The sequence below is a fragment of the Phodopus roborovskii genome, unplaced genomic scaffold (assembly GCF_943737965.1).
Source record: "Phodopus roborovskii unplaced genomic scaffold, PHOROB, whole genome shotgun sequence".
NCBI lineage: Eukaryota > Metazoa > Chordata > Mammalia > Rodentia > Cricetidae > Phodopus > Phodopus roborovskii.
Window position 1 is genome coordinate 4,654,959 of NW_026126598.1, and position 19,289 is coordinate 4,674,247.

General features: G+C 47.4%; 1 protein-coding gene across 1 annotated transcript in view; it reads left to right on the forward strand.

Moving 5' to 3' along the window:
* Positions 1-19,289, forward strand: part of Adgrd1 (adhesion G protein-coupled receptor D1) — a 109,849-nt gene that overhangs the window by 22,472 nt on the left and 68,088 nt on the right. The window contains exons 6-11 of the mRNA XM_051205021.1: positions 1,203-1,382; positions 6,015-6,269; positions 8,751-8,809; positions 9,874-10,029; positions 15,602-15,661; positions 18,326-18,443. Coding sequence (XP_051060978.1) covers positions 1,203-1,382; positions 6,015-6,269; positions 8,751-8,809; positions 9,874-10,029; positions 15,602-15,661; positions 18,326-18,443 — 828 coding nt within the window. The remainder of the gene's footprint in view (positions 1-1,202; positions 1,383-6,014; positions 6,270-8,750; positions 8,810-9,873; positions 10,030-15,601; positions 15,662-18,325; positions 18,444-19,289) is intronic.

A 19,289-nucleotide genomic window follows, 5' to 3' on the forward strand; every position in this document is an offset into this window, starting at 1 on the left:
GCAAGGACTACATAGTCTATGTGGGGTACCACCCTCACCCCAGCGTAGGATCTGTGCTTCAAACTTACTAGGACAAACTAACCCTGACAAAAGCAGCCTTATGGGAGAACGTTCTTTTTCTTTTAGCTCAATTCCAGATTATAATTCATCATTGTAGGCCAGTCAAAGCAGAAGGAATTTATAAAACTGTCGGTCACATCACATCCACAGTCAAGAGCAGAGAGAGTGAATATGTGTGTGTGTTGTTCTCTGCTAGCTTTCTCTACTCTTATACAGCCCAGGACCCAAACCTAGGGAATGATATTGCCCACAATGGGCTGGATCTTCTCACACCAATTAAAGCAAGTGAGGCACTTCCTCACAGGCATGTCCACAAACCAGCCTGATCTAGACAATCCTCAACTTGAGACTCCTTCCCCAGGTGATTTTAGGTTGTGTCAAATGGATGATTAAAATCAGCCATCATACATACCCATACTGGGCATTTGCAAAACATGGTAGCTGCTCTTACCTCTGCCGACTTCACACCTTCACCCACAGGCATCCAGCAGCCAAGGCATCATGAACTTTGAAAACTCAGCTTCCCTTTTCACACGAACACCCCCTGGGGAACATGTTCTGAAATATATACAATTTGAGATGTGTCAAAAAAAAAAATTAGCTTCAAGTTCTGTTTGGAACGTTCCTTCCGAACTTTGAAGCAAGCCATATGACTCAGAAGCAGGGGGCTGTTTAGGATGCAACACGGGGCAGACATAAAAACGAGAGCGTAAAAGTGTATTTAGGGATGTGGGAGGACATTCCGGAGGCAGTAAATCTTTTAAAAGATGCTGTGTGTAACTAGAATGAATGGAACCGTTTCCTTCCTTTGTAAAGCCATTGTCAGGATCTGGGTGAGTAGGTGGGGTCGAGACTGTGGTGAAGGGGCTCACATTGGCACGCTCAGAGTCAGCTGGTAAGTGGGGGAGAGACTGTAGGAAGGAGTTCACACTTGCACACTCAGTGTCAGCCAACACAGATTTGTATCTGACCTCCGTCAGTCACTAACCCACCGGCCTCAGTTTCCTCTTCTGCATTCTGGGGATGGGAGCAAGGCTTCGCACTACTTGAAAGGGGATGGTGGCTCAGGTCACCCTTGGGAAGATACCTGGCCTTGACCAGGTATGGCTGTGGCATTTGATGTCGCATGTTTCTCTCTTCAGGAGTGACGTTTTCATTCTTCTGGAAGACTCAAGGGGAACAGCCTCGACCAGCCCCCTACGCTTATGGGGGACAGGTCATCTCTGATGGTTTTAAAGTCTGCTCTAGCGGTGGAAAGGGCTCCGTGGAGCTGTACACACGGGATAATTCGATGACATGGAAGGCCACCTTCAACCCTCCAGGTGAGTGTAGCACCAACTGGAGCCTCTATGCCCCTCAGCAATGATGGGACACTGAACTAATCTTTGTGGCACAGGGCTCCTTCCTGCCAGAAGCTTGGGAAGGTACCAGGAGAACACAAAGTGCACCTGTCACAAGGTGACTTCATGCCAGTGTCAAAGTCCAGATGGTAACCTGACTAGGAGCTCACTGTGTAATTGCCGCTACCCAGTGGTTTTGTGAGGCTGGCTTTCTGCATAATAGAGGTGACATGGTATGTGCCCAGTCATTGGCTGGGACGGAAGCTGTGATTCGAAGATAGACTGCGGCTTAATTCTCCGGTCCCCACACCATTTGGTGATGTGGCCTTGAAGCTGTTCTCAGAAGTATAAAATGTTCTGGGGAGGACAGGCTGCTAATCAGGGAGCAGGCAGTAAGACGAGGGGAGAGGTTGGGGTACTGGGTGGTCTTGATCAAGGATGCACGTTTACAACAAGTGGGAGGGGACTGGGATTCGAAGGGCCCGAGTTTCAGGGTAGGTGGAGAAGCTCTGATGGTCTGTGGTGTGGAGTTCATTAGTTGGGTAGATGCAGGGCACCTGAAACCAGGGTCACTGAGGATAGTACAAAATACTGGAGGAGGAAGGTGACAAGGAGTTTCATGTGGCATGCAGCTGGGGTGGTGGTGGGACACCTGGACAGAAACCAGCCATGTCAGAGGCAGGTGTGTGTGTGTGTGTGTGTGTGTGTGTGTGTGTGTGTGTGTGTATGGCGTCGCTCCATATTAAGCCTCTAAACAGCAATCCTCAAGCCTTTGAGGGTCGCATATGATTTATAACACTAACAAAATTACAGTTATGAAATAGCAACGGAAATCATTTTACAGTTGGGGATCACCACAATGTGAGGAATTGTATTACAGGGTCGCAGCATTAGGACATTTGAGAACCATTGCTGTAGAAGGAAGCAATGTCTTTGAAGTAGCTCAGGTCCATTTCTGGCCCATTTGAAGGAGGAGGCAGAGCTTAACTGTTAAGCAGTTGGGCCAGGTCCTAAATCTGCTCGGTCTCTTTATGGGCCTGGTGTCATGGTCTGTCACTTGGTTCTTCAGTCTTTTCATTAGTAACATTTGAAGAGTGACAGTTATTTCCCAGGGAGACAGACAGCTGGCGAATTGAACAATGGGCTGTGGCAGAATCCTGGGAGACTTGGGTTTGCCCTGTGAGTGCTGGACATGCTTAAGCTGAATTCATAACTCCTTCTCCGTAAGGTGAGGAAATGCAGCAGCCAGAGAAGTCATTGAATTTCTGGATGCTTTCCCACACTCAAGACCTGAAACACTTTTGCCTTCCTGCCTCACAAGGCTCCTTCTGAACCTCTGAGATGGCTCTCGGTGAGGACCGCTTGCGGTCAAGGTTTCCTAGGTAACAGTCTGACACCCCCCCCCCCAGCCCATGGACCTTGGGCCTGTGGAGCAGCATCAGGCATCTAACAGGTTCTTTGAGACTGAACACGTGCTGTTTTCCCACCCAGGGATGCCAAGAGACTTGTAAACATCCTCTAGTCATCTGCTCCTCATTTGTCCACTGGAGGGCTTTGTTATTCTCACTTTCAAAGTCAAGTGCAATAATGCTTTGGCCCTGCTTAGGATCCAAGTGTTCCTCAGAGTGTCAAAATTACCCAAGTGTTACACAATCTCTAGCAGGAAGCCCTGACGTAATCACTGGCAGTCTACAGTGACCAGCAGGCAGGGGCATCGTGTGTCCTTTCGAGGGGCTGCCCTGTTTCTTCTTTGGCAAGCCCAGTAGGATGTCTTACAGCAAGGCTTGCAAAACAGACAAGGCCCTTAATGGGTTGGTCTTCCCACCCATGAGAGGAGGGACCAAGAGCCTTCCTAAAGAGGTTTATGATAGAGCCAGGAGGCTGCCCATTGCCATCATGTCATCCCATTTTGATTAATGTCATGTCAAGCCCTTGGATGGTTTGGTGGCCCTTGTACTATGACTGCTTAGATATTCAGTGATGTTTTGAATGAGTTATGACCAGCAGTTGTGATTTCAAGTCTGAATTCAGATCTCCCAACTTCTCTTGGAAGCAAAAGACCCCAGCTTCATCTTTTTGTGGCAGGAGCGGGGAGGGGAGGAATACCTCCCAGGAGCCATCCTCCTACACAGCTGGGCCAGCACAGGGGCCTGTCCTCAATGAAACCAGATTTCTACTCTACCCCCTCCTTGGCTCTGCAGACCAGGCGTGTAAACACTAGTCTGGCATGGCCGTACTATTGTTCTCAACAGTCTCCGTCTTTCAAGGCATTTAACAGCTCACAGTGAAATTGGGTGTAAGGAACAAAGGACTCCCGGGGGCTTCCCTCTGCACATGGCTGACTCTCCCCAGCAGCACCCCAGCCCAGCACTGTGTGTCAGTGATGAAGCGCACTAATGTGCGCTTCTGTTCAGGAATGTCAGGGTCCATTCCTGCTGTCACACACTCTGTATGTTGGGGAGGAGTCTGTTCTGAACTTTGACCTTTTGCCTACCTTTAAGTGGGATACTTGCTTGCTTATTATGGGTTTTCAGAGTTCTTGGCACAGTTTGTGTGCCAGTGTCCATTACAGGCGTTTCCCCCAGTCCGTGCTGGCCTTTTCATTCATTCTATCACAAGTTCTTTCATGGAGCAGTTTTCAGTTTTAATGGAGACAAGCTTTTCAGGTTTCCTATCCAGGATCATACTTTTGATGATACAAAGGCCTGGAGAGTGCCTGCTGCTCTTCCAAAGGACCTGGGTTCAATTCCCAGCACCCACATGGCAGCTCCAAGTCCAGTTCTAGGGCTTTTGACACCCTGTCTGGCTTCCACGGGCACCGCATGCATCTGGTACACAGACATACGTACTGGCTGGTTTTATGTCAACTTGATTCATGGTAAAGTCATCAGAGAGGACGGGGCCTCCATTGAGAAAGTGTGGGAGGGCCCAGCCCATTGTGGGTGTTGCCAGTCCCTGGGCTGCTGGTCCTGGGTTCTATAAGAAAGCAGGCTGAGCAAGCCAGGAGGAGCAAGCCAGTGAGCAGCATCCCTCCATGGCCTCGGCTTTAGCTCCTGCCTCCAGGTTCCTGTCCTGTTTGAGTTCCTGCTTTAACTTTCCTTGATGATGAACTGTGCTGTGAAAATGTAAGCCTAACCCTTTCCTCCCCAGGCTTGCTTTGACCATGGTGTCAAACTAAAACAACACCCACACGTGTGAAGTAAGACAAACACACCTTTTCCTAAAGTTCAGAATCAAGCCCGGGGCCATTCTAGATTCCTCCCTTTATATTCTGGAAGCTGCACAGATCTGTGTTTGATGTTTCCATGTACCACCCACTTTGAATTAGTTTGGGGCACAGGGATGAGGTCCGGATTCATCTATTGTTACTGTTGCATCTGACCCTCTGGTTTCCCCATGGTTGCAGAGACTGGATTTGTTTGTTTCACCGTGGCTTTGTTTGCTTCAGTTTGGCTTTGTTCCTGTCAGGTGTCAGCAGATGGTGTCTATATTGCTGTCTGTTCTGTCCCTCTGATCTATCTGTCTCCCTGTGGCTTTGCTTACTGATCCAAGCATGTCCAACCTATGGGCACCATAAAACATTATTACCTGCACAATTCATGCTTAAAACTTGTGCTATTGAATTTAATTGAAAAAAAAATCCTCACAATGTTTTAAGTATTTTTACAATTTTACATCGCTCCACACTCATGGCGATTCTCAGCTACAAGTGGTTGCATGCACCCCACAGGCCACAGTTGGGCAGGCCATCTTTAGTCTTAGAAGGAGGCCATGTCAGTCCTCCAACTCTTTTAATAGGTGGCTTTCCTTAGTATCTGTCTCTCTGTGTAGGCTGTAAACACCAATGGTGGCTCTCCAAAGGATAGCATGCTTGGATTTGGGCTGGTTTGAATTGCACCGAGTCTACGGAACCAAGTGGGATAGATTGACACCTTAACAGCACTGAAGTTTCCTGTCTATGAACATGGGATGCCTCTCCAAACATTTCATTCTTTCCTCAGTCATGAGTGTGTGGGTGTGTATGTGCCTGAACAAATACATTCTACATGTTCATTACTGTCAGGTAGGAAGACTACTGACTTTTGTCTCTTAGCTTTTTATCCACCCATCATGTGACCATCACCTGTACATTTCAGGTTTTGCTTTTATTATTGATAGTAAAGATTATTTCACTCTGTCTTTCCCAGCCCATGTGTCCCTTTCCTTGCTTACCGTAATAGTGGGGACTTCCAGAAGTTGTGACAGAGGGATGTCCTCATCTTGTTCCTGAGCATAGTGGGATTTTCAACTAGGATTATGGTCTGATTGGTTGGTACTCGGATTTTGCCTTTTAAACAAGTCTTTTATTGCCTCCAAGTGTAGGTGTTTAAATGTGTGACTCTTGTGTTCAAACAATAAAGGGTCTTCTCGAATTGCTTTTGGAATTTGGGGGTGGGAGAAAAGCTCATGTGCTCCAAAGGACTAAAGGGATTCAGGTTGTTATAATCCATAGTTGGACTCACTAAAGTCAAGGGTGACCAAACATCACATTGAAGAGGGATGTGCTTAGGAATGAAGAAAGCTCATGCAGAACTCATTGGCTGTGCTCAGGATGCATTCTTCACTCTTTTCCAGGTCCTTACTGGACTCATGTCCTGTTCACATGGAAGTCCAAGGAGGGCCTAAAAGTCTATGTCAACGGGACTCTGAGCACGTCAGACCCGAGCGGGAAAGTGTCTCACACCTATGGGGATCCCCATGCCAACCTGGTCATAGGGTCTGAGCAGGACCAGACCAAGCGTTATGAGAGCGGAGCTTTCGATGAGTTCATCATCTGGGAACGTGCACTCACTCCCGATGAGATCAAGATGTACTTCACAGCTGCCATAGGTCAGTTTGTGGGGAAGGCTGTGGGTAGATCTGGGGTCTGCATCTCAAGGTACTCAGCACTGGGCTCCTCAGCACCCTTTAGCTCTCAAGCCTTTGTCATGGCAGATGCCAGATGTGTCTTAATGAGCCTTATAAGTACAGGCATGTTTCTGAACACCTGTTCCCCAAGATAAATGAGCCAACAGTTCGCAGGAGACACACTGAGATTAATATTCTCTGATCCTTGCAAGCTCCATGGGGTATACAAATGCTGATTACAGAGGTTTTGGTGGCAAATATTCATGCCTTTAACAAATGCCTCCCATGTGCACATCCTCTGCGGGGGGGCCCCCAAACCCCAGGGTACCTTCTCCGTGTTCCATTACAGGTGATTGCTCCAAGCAGGGGCCCATAGGCAGGTGGGCATGGATCAAGTCTTCACTTTGCCATGGGACTTTTTAAAAAGCTTTGATAAATTTCATGTGACATCTGTGTAACTGTTTAAAGTGAGCAATTTTTAAAAAATATATAGGGCTAGACTGATTGCTCAGTAAGTAAAGCACTGGCCTCTCAAGCATGAGGACTTGAGTTAAAATCCCAGGACCCACACTTAAAAAGCAGGGTGTGGTAGTGTGTGCTTATAATCCCAGCACAGGGGAGGCATAGGTAGGAGGATCTTGTGAATTCGCTCTCCAGCCAGGCTATCATCACCAGTAGCCCCAGGTCCTAGGGTTTTTTTTTTTTTTTTTTTTTTTTTTGGTAGACAGACAGATCCTTGAGAATGACACTGAAGTTAACCTCTGCTCTTACACGCATACATGACAATAAAAAAGTAATGGCAATAAGGTAAACAGTTTGGTGGTATTTATCAAATTCACAGGGTGTAAACACAGTCTCTAAATCATCTTCAGATATTTCATCATCCTTAAGGGACGCCCACGTCTGTTAAGCCATCACTGCCTTCTGCAGCCACTAACCTAGTTCATCCTTCTGAGGTTCACCTGTTCTAAATATTCCACAAAACTCCATCACTTGGTGACTCATAAGAAGATGGAGTGTTGGCATTTGTTCTCCCAGAAAGGTTGCCAGACCATGATGCTCAAGTGGGGAGCAGCTCCCATGCAGAGGCAGAGAGGGTCCAGCTCAGACTGAGATCTCAAGTGTGTGCATCTGTGAAACCTAGGCATATATACCATCTGCCAGATGACCCTATCATAGCAAGATCACACGGGCACTGAGCCAGACCAAGGGCACTCACTTCTCATGTGAATGTCACATGACCGCTCCCATGGTGTACAGGGAAACCTCCACTTCATTGCTTTTATCTCTTAGCTGCACATGAGTCAACAGGAGTTGATTGTGGCATGACATGAATACATGGCATGGCTGCGTTGGCATGAATGTCACTCAGTCTTGGAGAACAAAGTGCTTTTGGGGTCCAGCTCTACATCGCCAGCCACCTCGCTCCACCCAGTCCCAAGGGGCCCATCACTCTCAAGCCAGCCAGTGTGATGATGTCATTTCCTCAGGTCACCCAAAGCAACCTTGAGACATTTCCCAAAAATGAGGTCAAGTATCAAGTCAAGTCTATGTTCTCATCAGGAAACAATAGTCAGAAATATGGTGAAGTGTAGGCAGAAAGTGGCAAGTGGGGGCTTCGTCTTTAAACTTGGACATCTCATCATGGGGAAGGGCTCATAATTAACCAGACCATCAGTAGAGAGAGTAACCAGGCTCCTCACAGCAGAAGTTCTGTCTCCTCCACCACTGTTGGGGTGGCATCTTAGCCTAGTAAATCAGTTCCTTTCATGTTGTAACAAAACACCTGAGATGATTACTTAAGTGGCATTGATTTATATTGGCTCATGATTTTGGAGGGTTCAGCTGGTGGCCACTGGGTTCCATATATTTGAGTGGGGCATCTACTCACATGACAATGGGGGCAGGAAGCAGAGCGAAACAACAGGAAGTAGGCAGGGGGTAAACACACCCTCAAGGACCTGTCCCCAGGGGCCTCAGCTTCTCCAGCTAGGCTCTGCCTCCCAGAGTGTCCAGAGCCTTCCAAAAATAGTGCCACCAGCTGGGTACCAAATGTTCGAGTGTGGGAGATGCTTCTGATTGAAACCATAGCACCCAGTGATTAAGAATCCTGTGTTTTATCTATAATGAGTCCGGGTGCCACTGAAGCCTATTTCTTATTCTTTCTTTGTTTGAAATTCGTGAGACCTTGCATAAAATCATCCTTTTATGTGATGGCTTGCATGAACGGTGTTCAGAAGCAATTTACAATATAAATGGAAAAATAATTTCTGCTGGGAAAATCCATATAATCTACCTTTTAGGCTGATTTATGAGCCCTTTATCTTCCCAGCAACATCCATACTCAAAGCATCCCGTGCCTCTGTAGGACACCTCAAGCTGGTAAATTCCGAATAAAGACAGGCCTCCCTAGGGATGACAAAGGATGACCCAGCCCTCACTGCAGCATTGTTTTTCTTCCAGGTAAACACTCTCTTCTGTCGTCCTCAGCACCACCCGCTATGCCTACAGCACATTCCGTGGTGAGCAAGGGCCTTTTCTCTTTGCCCCATTTTTGTAGCTGGGACAGGATATCTGAGAAGACAACCCAAGAGGGAAGGGTTTCAGTCCATGGTGTGCTAGGTGCATTGCTGAGGGCCCGAGACAAGGCAGACACATGGTAGAAAGCCAAGTGGAGAAAGGTGCTTCCCCCATGCTCTAGGGCAGCCAGGGAGTAGGGGTGAGGGTGGGAAGAGAGATGGGGGTGGGAGTGGTAAGAAAATGGGTCTGAGGATAATGGCATATCCTCTTTTCTTCTCCTAGCTCCCACCTCTATAGCCCATTCTCCAGCATACAAACTCATCCATGGGTTTAATCTGTTGATGAGGTTAGCATCCTGCTATGACCCAGTCATCTCTTAATAGTGCCACCAACTAGAGAGCAAAGCTTTAACACAGAAGACTCTTTGAATGGCACTTCACATTCAAACCATACCCCCACCCTCTTGTTGCTTGGGTTGGCTCGTGCTGTGTGCCAGCAAGGCCAGAGTCATGTCCAGAATGAAATAATAAAGGGAGGGAAGCAAGTTTTAGAGTAATGCCTGGTGCCCAGACTGATTGGAAAAACGATCCCCTTGGTTCCTCTTCCTTGGAACACTAGGAAGAAAGGGAATCCTGGGAAGACCGTGACCTCTGAAATGGTTTCCTGGGCAGTTGAGACCCAGCTCTTCCTTTGGTGACTTTTTCTGATATCAGAGGAATAGGTCGATTCATACAGAGTGGCTGCTTCAAATTAATTTTTGTGTCTAAAGAATGTCCCTTGCTCAGGGACTTTGACACTTGGGTTCAGATCTTTGTTTATCACTCATCGACTCCTTATGCCTCTCTGTGTCTCTTTTCATCTTTCAGATGGTTCTTGTTTCATGAGGTAACTGTGAGGATGGGATGCTGTTACTATGCAAACCCTTCACAGAAGCATCTTGGGGGTGGGGGACCAGTCTTGGTACTGTCCTGATGGGGCCTGAGCCAGAGATCACTCTGAACATGTACAGAATGCCCTGGTTTCAGTTCCTGGCCACAGGAAGTCATGTGGCCACTGTTTTTTTCAGATGCCCACAGATGCCTATCACCCAATCATCACCAACCTAACAGAGGAGAGGAAATGCTTCCAGAGACCTGGGACCGTGCTTCGTTACCTTCAAAATATGTCCCTCAGCCTGCCCAATAAATCCCTCTCAGAGGAAACTGCGCTGAACCTCACACAGGTCAGGCTCCTTGTGCCTTTGTCTGGTGGATTGGGGCTGATGTATGGCTGGACCATGAATTAGAGAGTTAGATCTAGAGCCATGGCAGTTTAGATGACTCAACAGTTAAGAGCTCTTGCTACTCTTATGGAAGACTGCAATTCACTTCCTAGAACTCATGTTGTATGGCTTACAGCCACCTATAGTTCTGGCTTACACACACACACACACACACACACACAAACACGGCAGGATCAAGAGCCTTTGCCTGACAGCATTTTAGGCTTTTTGTTTGTAAACAGGCAGGTTGTTCTGGTCAGCTCTTTGTGGTTCAGTGAAGCCTCCTTGAGCTGGGAATTGGATCTTCATTTCACTTCCCCAGCGTCTAACCTCTCTGGTCCATCCACACATTTACCCAGCCTCCATAATCAGTTGGACTTCAACTCATGGTCTCAAGTCTGTTGTCTCCTTGGCAATAAGGAAGACATGGGGGATGTTAGCAGATGTAGTTAGAAGCCACAGATCGTGGTCTACAGTGTAACTTTCTAAAGCCACCCAGAGCCCTCTGTGAGTGTGGTACTTAGGGCATTAAAGTTAAGATACTCCCTTTCTTCATTCCTCCTAACAGTTTCCAGGTAGAGGCAGATAACGCAGTTAAATAAGGATCAGGATAAACAAATAGGCCGAATAGATGTTTATTCAGGGAGAAATCACTTACAACCTAGACAGATGAACACCAGGAAATTCAACCCGATCCTCTCCTGTCCGAGTCACGCCAGAAAGAGAGCACCTTTCCTGGCCCCTTCCGCCCTGACCTCCTTCCACAGGTCACTCCGCCCATGGCTCCACCCCCAATGGGCGTGGTCAGTGCCACAGAAGGACTATCTCACTACAAGCTTGAGGTATCTCATGACTGTATGGTCTTATTGAGCCAGGGTTCTTGTCTGGTGTGGAGAGAGAAGGGGTGTTTGAGGTAGGCCGTTCTTGAGAATATAGCCTAAGACTATGAGCAGAGAGTGTGGAGTCTGGCTGCTAGGCCCACTTTTGTCCTGCAGGTTACAATTGTGTACTTTTTGTTAAGGTACAAATTGTTCTGGCTTCCTGGCTATTCTGACACATTGAGGCAATAGTTACTGCGATCATATCTCAGGAAACCAAGTGGGTCCCTGTACACTTTAGTGTCCAGGTGCAGAGTCATTTCTCCCCAAGGATTCTAGTTTCTTGGAAGTTCTAATGCTGAAGGCACACCCAGGAAAACATGGCACACCTGGGATATAGTGACTAGAGGCTCCCCGTAGTGGCTGGAGATACTCAGTAGCTTTCTTGATTAGGATGGGAGAAGCAAGTTGGATGTCCAAGACTTCATCATCTCTCAGAACACATTGGTTCTAGAATCCCACATTGCCAGGAACTACCATGGCTTTCAAAAGATTGAGGGACTAAGATAGATTCAGGTTCTGGAAAGTACTAAGGGAAGATGGGCTTGGGTAGCTTGGCTCAGGTTCCAGACTCTGGAGTGGGACAAGCTAGTGATGATCCCATCCCTGTCCTCTTTGTAGTTTGGTAGGCACAATGTCTAACCCTGCAAGACCTCACAGTTACTGGAGATGTGGAGGAGTTGTGCATCCCAGGTATTTAGCTGGTACCAGCATAATGCTTCAGCCTAGAACAGGTGTGGAACATGGTGTCTGAGTCCTTGGCATTGACAGTGGCTGGATGGTTCTGCTATGTGACCCTCCTTTATGTATTCTGACCATTGATCTATTAGTGTTGAAGTCACTGTGTTCTGGGTCCAATGGACACTCTTCCTATGTCCATATAACTACATATAGCCCTTTGCCTTTGTGTCTAAATGTTCTGGGGCTGGGGATGGTGGGTGGCTCATCTTTATAGGACAGAAGCTTTCCCATGATGCCCTGGAAGTAGCCACCTAACCTTATTGATCATCACTGGGCCCATTGACCTCACCTAAACCAATCACCTTCTCAGGGGGTTGGGGGCAGAATTGTTATGGCAGACCAGACAGTCATGAAAGAGATCTTGGTTGGGCCAAATTGCCTTTGTGGCACACTTCCCATTTCTACAGGAAAAAGGGCTGGATTGGGTGGAAAAATCCCTAAATTTGGGCAATCTTGTAGGTTACCAATGGAAGATGGTATGTGACACACTGGAACAGGGCTTGGCCTACAGTACGGTTGTCATCAAATCTCTCTTTTGTTCTTGTGACAGCTGCTCTGAGAGGCTGTCTATAAAGTATAGGAATTTTTGGAAAGTCTATGTCTTTCCCCAGGCCCTGAACACACTCCAGTCTCAGCCTTTATCACCCATTGGAATGTGCTGGCAGATGAGGGGCTATGGTAGGCATGAACCATTGTTTCCTTGAGCTGTGCATGCTAAGAGGCACTATGGCCGAGAGCCACAGAAAGGGCTACCATCTATCTTTCAGGAAGAATATGGAGCTGAGCACAGAGGGACTTGGGTCAGGGGAGACAGGCTGTTCTGCTAAACCTAGTGTGGTACTATATGACAGCTGGTGGGGATGAAGTGAGGCAGGGACATATGGCCAAAGGGCTCCCATGTTCTTCATAAGATAGTGTGTTGGAACACAGACTTCATTGCAGACCACATGGGAGACATTACCTGAGCTCAGTGGCTTTGCTCTTTGCTTGTTACTTCTGCTTTACCTCTCTGCTGAGCCTCACCGAGTCAGATTGCAAAGCCAGATGCCTTTGGGGGTCAAAAATCAAAGTCATAGATGCAATGGGCAGGACAGCTGACCTGCAGAGAGCATCATCCAGCCAGTCAGAGGTTGACTTCATCCTTCTACCCACCTCTTCTGATCTGGCAAGGGAAGCCCTAAATCTTGAAAACATGGCTGAACTTTTAAAAGGAAATGTGTACAGATCAAATGAAAGCCATCTCAAGACTGAATAAGCCCAGTGATCATCAATTTGAGGTCTTTTCAGGGCTTGTGCTGACCCTGGTACCCTAGGGACAAATCATACAGAATGATGGTGTCCAGCACTTCTCAACTCTGACTCAACAGGAAACAAAATTTGTAGGAAGGCATTCTACAATTTTCCATAGTGTCCAGGCTCTTAGCTATCCATGATGGCGGGTACAGTGGCCAGAGGCCACTTCCCAGGCTGTGCTGTCACTCATGTATGCTCTCGAGTGTGAGGCCTGTGGGTCATGTACAGGGACTAGTGTGACCCATGTACAAGATGCCCCTGGAGTCCTCACCCTGAACAAAAGAACTATAAAATATCTAACAGTTAACATAAATATGACATACATGTTGAAACAATATTTTATACATTGAATTAAGTAAATAAAATATATTATTTAATTGATTTTAAGTAAATAAAATATACCATTTAACTGATTTAAGTGCCCCCCCCCCACAGAAGCAGCTGATTGGAAATAGAAAGTTGTGTGTGGTAGCACACACCTGTAATCCCAGTCCCTGGGAAACTGAGGCAGGAGGATCTTGAGTCTACATCATGAGATCCTACTCACTCCACCTCCAAGGAAAGAAAAGAAAAGAAAAGGAGGAAGGGGGGATAAAGAAAGAAAGGAAGGAAGAAAGAAAGGAAGGAAGGAAGAACGAATTCAAGTTGACTGACATGGTTCACTTGTTTCTGTTCTCAGAACTGTTGTCTATCCCTCAGGCCAAACATAATCCACACATGGCCTATTTCTGTAGTAACATTTTAGGGACATATGGCCACTCAATTATGCACAGTCTAGCTTGCTTTTGCACTCTGTGGCAGAGCTGATGGTATTACCTGGCCCCCTGAAGTCCTTATTTTGTGGATTTTTAGAAAAATCATGGGGTGAGCAGCTATGGACATGGCTCAGTTGCAAGAGTACTTACCCAACATGTGTGAAGTCCTGGGTTTGACCCCCAGCACTGCACAAACCAAGTCTGGTGGTGCACACCTGCAACCTCAGCATTTGGGAGGCAGAGGGACGAGGATCAGAAGTTCAAGGTCATCTTGGGCCTGGCTTGTTCTATGAATAGTGAGTTTGAGGCCAGCCTAAGCTATATGAGGGAAAGGAATAAGGAATTAATAGAAACTACCCAGTGCTTGCTGTTCCTCCCATCAAGGAGAGAAAGCAGGAGCTTTTTTTTTTTTTTCTTTTTTCTTTTTTTGGCCATTAGTTAAGCCCCTGAACTTTAGAATATAAATAAACAGCTGTGGAATGAAGATGAATGGGAGAAGGAAGCTTTGATGATGCATTCTGCACATACTTAGTGTATTTGGTGAGCAGGGACAGGATTTTGTTGACTGTGAAGACTCTACAGGGTTCTCAACCCTGGGTCGAGACCCCTCTGGCAACCCTCTCTCTCCTAAACTATTTACATTATGATTCATAACATTAGCAACATTACATTTATGAAGTAGCCAGGAAAATAATTTTGTGGTTGGGGGTCACCACAACGAAAGGAACTGTATCAAAGGGGTACAGTGTTAGGAAGGTTGAGAACCACTAGGTAGAGGAAATGGAGGTCGATGAGTTGACCTCCGAGCTTGAGTCTGGTGTCTGTAGCAGGAGATGAGATAGAAAGACAGACAGATGAGTAGGGAGGGGCAGGGCCTGGAGCAAATGGAAACAGCTACCCTGCTCAGCTCGGCTCCATGGTTACGTGGAATGCTGGCAGGCTAACACTTTCTTTCAAAGGAAGCAGGAAGATCAGTTTTCACTTAAATCTCCCTGCTTGAAAATGCTGAAATTTAATTTCATTGTTTTGGAACAAGAATGAGCCTAAGCAAATGTGGTTTTAAGGTGACTGACTGGAGGGCATAGGTAGCTTCTACTTTGCTGAGGTGCTTTCCAGCTGGTATAAGTGGCTTAATGTCAGGCTGCCCTGACTAAAGTAGATTTCATGAGCTGTGATCATTCACTCATTCACTCATTCACTCGTTCATCCATCTATTCATGCATGCATGCATGCATCATCCATCCATCCATACATACATACATACATTGGTGGGGCATTCTAGGGCCTGTCACATGACCTGGACCCTTGGGATATCCACCTTCTGATCACTGACTTTACAAGGTTGTCACAAGAAACAAATGAGATAGCATCTGTAAGATAGAGCCGGAGGCTGGGGAAATGGCTCAGTGATCAAAGCATTTGACCCACAAGCCTGAAGACCTGAGTTTGGATCCCCAGAATCCACAGACTGCTGAGTGGATATGGTGACCTGCCTATAAATCCAGTCTCAGAAGGCAGAGACAGGAGCTCCCTACAGCAAGCTGGCTGGTGAAGTTTAGCTTTACTGGCCCCCTTTGGGGTTGATTAAGAGTCTGCCTCAGTGAATAAGGTGGACGAGTCATCTAGGACAGTCCCTGACATCAGCCTTGGGCTTCACGGGCACACACATGGACTCCCAGGTGCATCAACATGAAAGTGTGCCTACACACATGTAAACATATACACACAGATGTTCACACACCACAAATATAAGCTATTATTGCCTGCCACTATGTGTTAAGTCAATTACCAGCCGAGGAGACTCATGGACCCAGATGTGAGGCTTGAGGATCTATGCTAAAACAGTGTTGTTCTTTTTATCTTTAGACTTTCTTAAGAACTGTGGGTGAGGTGCTTCTACTTCCCAGCTGGACCCACGTATCAGAGGTAAGAAGGATGCCTTGACCTCTAGTATGTGTATACTTTGTTATGGCTGTCTTCTTGCAGTGGCATCCCAGGTCCCTAGCTATCTTTAAGAAGAATGAAGCCTTTCCAGGTCCTGCTACCTGAGTCACTGAAGTTCACTGGGGTATGAATGGCACCCAGGGTACTGTGTGTTCTGGTCTTCAGGGGAACCTGGGACCCTGAAACCCTCAGTCCTGTGCCACCATCTCTGGTTCTGATCTTTGCAGGCTGACCTTTGCTTGTCATTTCACACAATGTCTTTTTTTTTTTTTTTAATTCTGCCTTCTTGAATAGTCATAAGAGCCATATTTGGCATTTTAAGATCAGCGGATTGAGTGAGATGGCCGAGCGCGGAAGTGTGCTTCGTGATTAAAGTGAGAAAATGAAAGGCTTTTGTCCTCCTGCACTCAAAATTCAGGAAGCAGAACGGAGTGCTTTTCTTTGATATCCAACCACCTTATTGATATTACTTCTTTAAAACATGAGCACAGTCGATGAATAGTTGTGGCGATGGCAGATGATAAAAATACCTAATATAAGAATCACCCAGCACCGTCAGGCAGAGCGTGACGGTGAGCAGCCTCAGATGACCCCACAGTCTGGTCCAGAGCCCACTCACACACATTCATTCTACAGACATCTGCTAGAACCTGCTTCTCCTCACTTCTACCAAGAACGTTTGCCAAGGTGGGGTTGGGGAGATGGCTCACAAGCAATACAGGCTGGATGGAGTTCAGGTCCCAAGCACCCACACAGATTCTGGGTGGGCATGGCAGCCACCCTTTAATTCCAACCTGGGAAGGCAGAGGCAAGGGATTCCCAGAGCAAGATGGTTAGTCATATAGGTGAGATCTAGGTTTGACTGAGAGACCCTGCCTCAATGAGTGAGGTGGAAGCGTGATGTACACTGATGCTCAACATGAACCTCAGCTCCCACATGCACACATGTGCATGTGCACATATATACCCACACACATGCAAAAATGTGCACACACATGCCTACCGCATACACACACAAAATGGGGAAATCGGGGAGAGAGAACATTTGCCAAGGTACTCTGGGCACCATGTTAGTCAGTGTAGGCCATGCTACAGTAACAACAGACCCCACCTCACAGTGACTGGTATAGTAGGCATTCACCTCTCAAACATTCAGTCTATGTAGCGACTCAAGATCTCAGTCCTGCCCAGCTTCCGTGCTACACATGGCTCCCAGGGGGTCAATAAGGAGGAGGATGAAGGCTCCCAGGCATCCAGAAGGCCCTGATCACACCAACATGCCAAAGAGCTCACGCTCCTGAATCCCCCTCATTTCAAACATTGACAGGTTTCGCAAGGTTGAGAGGCAGAAGTGACAGCCAATTCTCCCCTTATTAGTAAGGTGGCATGACGTCTGCGTTCTGTGAGCCCTTTATTGAAGTGCTTCACGTGAAATGAGATTGCATAACCGGCAGATGGGAAGGGAAGGGGGTCAAGAATGTAAGTGCGACACAGTCTTACATAGAAACACATTCTTCTTCAAGAAGCGCAGACCTCCAGGGATAGGTTTCTAAGGGACTTTGTGTACAAGCTGCAGTCTGAAACATGGGAGACTAGCCAGTGGGGACAGCCAGAGGAGGGACAGTGGATGTCTCAGATCGACAGATTTTTCTTCATTGATTTAAATGAACTTTCTTTGAATGTAAAATATGCAAATCTGCTGCAAAATATGAATAATTATGAAACAATCCAGGCTTAGGCAAGCTTATAAGCACTGAGGAGAAGGGCACGCATGAATCGCTGCTCCCCCTAGAACTGTATGCCAAAGACACAGACATTCTGATTGGAATCAGACCACGGGCCTAAGAGACAATGTCTAAAATTGGCCTGTGTATCTGGTTCCGCCTCAGTAAGCCCTCCTAGAGTGTTTGTGAGAGGGTGTCGAGAACTCAACAGCGACAGAAGCAATCTATAAGAGGATGGAAGGGGATGGGCGAGGTAGGCAGAGCAGAGCCAGGCAGAATGAGGCAGGGGGTGGAAACAACTGTTCTTTGCCATGAAGTTCAAGACAGTCAGGCCAATGTGGACATGAACCCTGGCATGGACACTGGTCCCCAGTTGGCAGCAGAGATCCGTACAGCTAGAAGGGACCCTCCTTCCTGTGAATAGAATCCAGTGGTGTTCTTCCTGCCTTAAAGATGCAGAGTAGGTGAAGAGGGCCATTGGATGTGGAGTCAAAGAGGCCAGAGGGTATTTGGGGCCTGGTACCTTCAAAGAGGCTGCTACTTCACTGAGAATAGAAAAGAATCGCTGGTGTCCTCATGCCTCAGGGGACTCAAGGCTGTTAGCCGTAAGACAGAGGCATGGGCAGACCTGAGGCTTATCCTGGTCCTTGGAGGATTCATAGCAGAGCTACAAACAGTGGTCCAAGTCCTCTGGTCATTCAGGAACTAATGCTATGACATTGGGTCAGCTTTGACTTGTGTCCACGCTACATGAACTCATCTGGTACATGGTCATCTCCCAGGCTTTAAAATGGGGCACTTGGGTGGTTTTCTCTCTCTGATGGCCATCATGGGGAAGTGAAGCTCTGAGTTTGTGATGTGCCAATTCCACATAATGCTGAGTATGGTGGTCGTTAGAGTTTCATGTCTCTGTTGCTTGCAGGACAACACCATGACGCTGGGGCTGGTGAACACCATCGATACCGTAATGGGTCACATATCATCCAACCTGCAATCCAGAGAACCCCATGTCACCCTCATAGGCTCTTCCTCCATGGCAGGTAACCATTATCAGATTGAGGGACAGTGGGGGGTTGGGGAGGGAGAGTGCCAGGTGTGTGGGTCATTTACCTTTACACTGTCTGAGGCTCACACAGCAACTGAGGCAAACCGCCATTTCTCTGAGGTCCAGTGCCTTGTACAAAATCCTGTTTTTGGAGAAAAATGTGTTAGAATTAGGTTAGAAGTGCTGGGTCATGGTATGCTCACGGGGATTTGTAAGTAGCCATGGCAATGTGGAGCTACAGACGTCTCATGACAGTTGTCTGGGGCCCAAAGAGAGTAGGGACTCCAACTCCCTTGAGCCTTTGGGTCCTTAAGCATCCAGTGGGATGCTCTCTGCCCCAGAGATGTGGAATGGATGAAGAAGGAGGAGACCAGAATGTGAGTTCAGATGAATGGCAGAATCTCTGAGGAAGCTGCCTGATCTTCCCAGGATGTGTCCGGTCCCCACAGATAGGCACAAATTCTTTGCTTTGAGTCCCTGTCTGAGGACACTTCCGTGCAGGGGACATCACACATTACCCCACCATGGTCCAGGAGCTCATCTTCCTACAGAGGCAGCTTATGGAGCTGCCTGTCTGCCAAAGCACCCCCTCCACACGTGTGTTTTAACTTTCCCTTTTCTGATGGGGTCCTCCAGAGCTTAGATAGCCACAGCTTCCCTCAAGCCTATGGGCTGGACCACGAGGCAGAGTGCTTAGTGCTAGAGGGCTAGAGAGGGTCAGGGTCCCTCCAGGCAGGAGTTCCCTTAGGGTGTGGCTGGAGGACTTAGGCTCTGTAGAAATCCCTTTGTTAATTCATATACCTATGGACACACACACACACACACACAGGCACACACACAC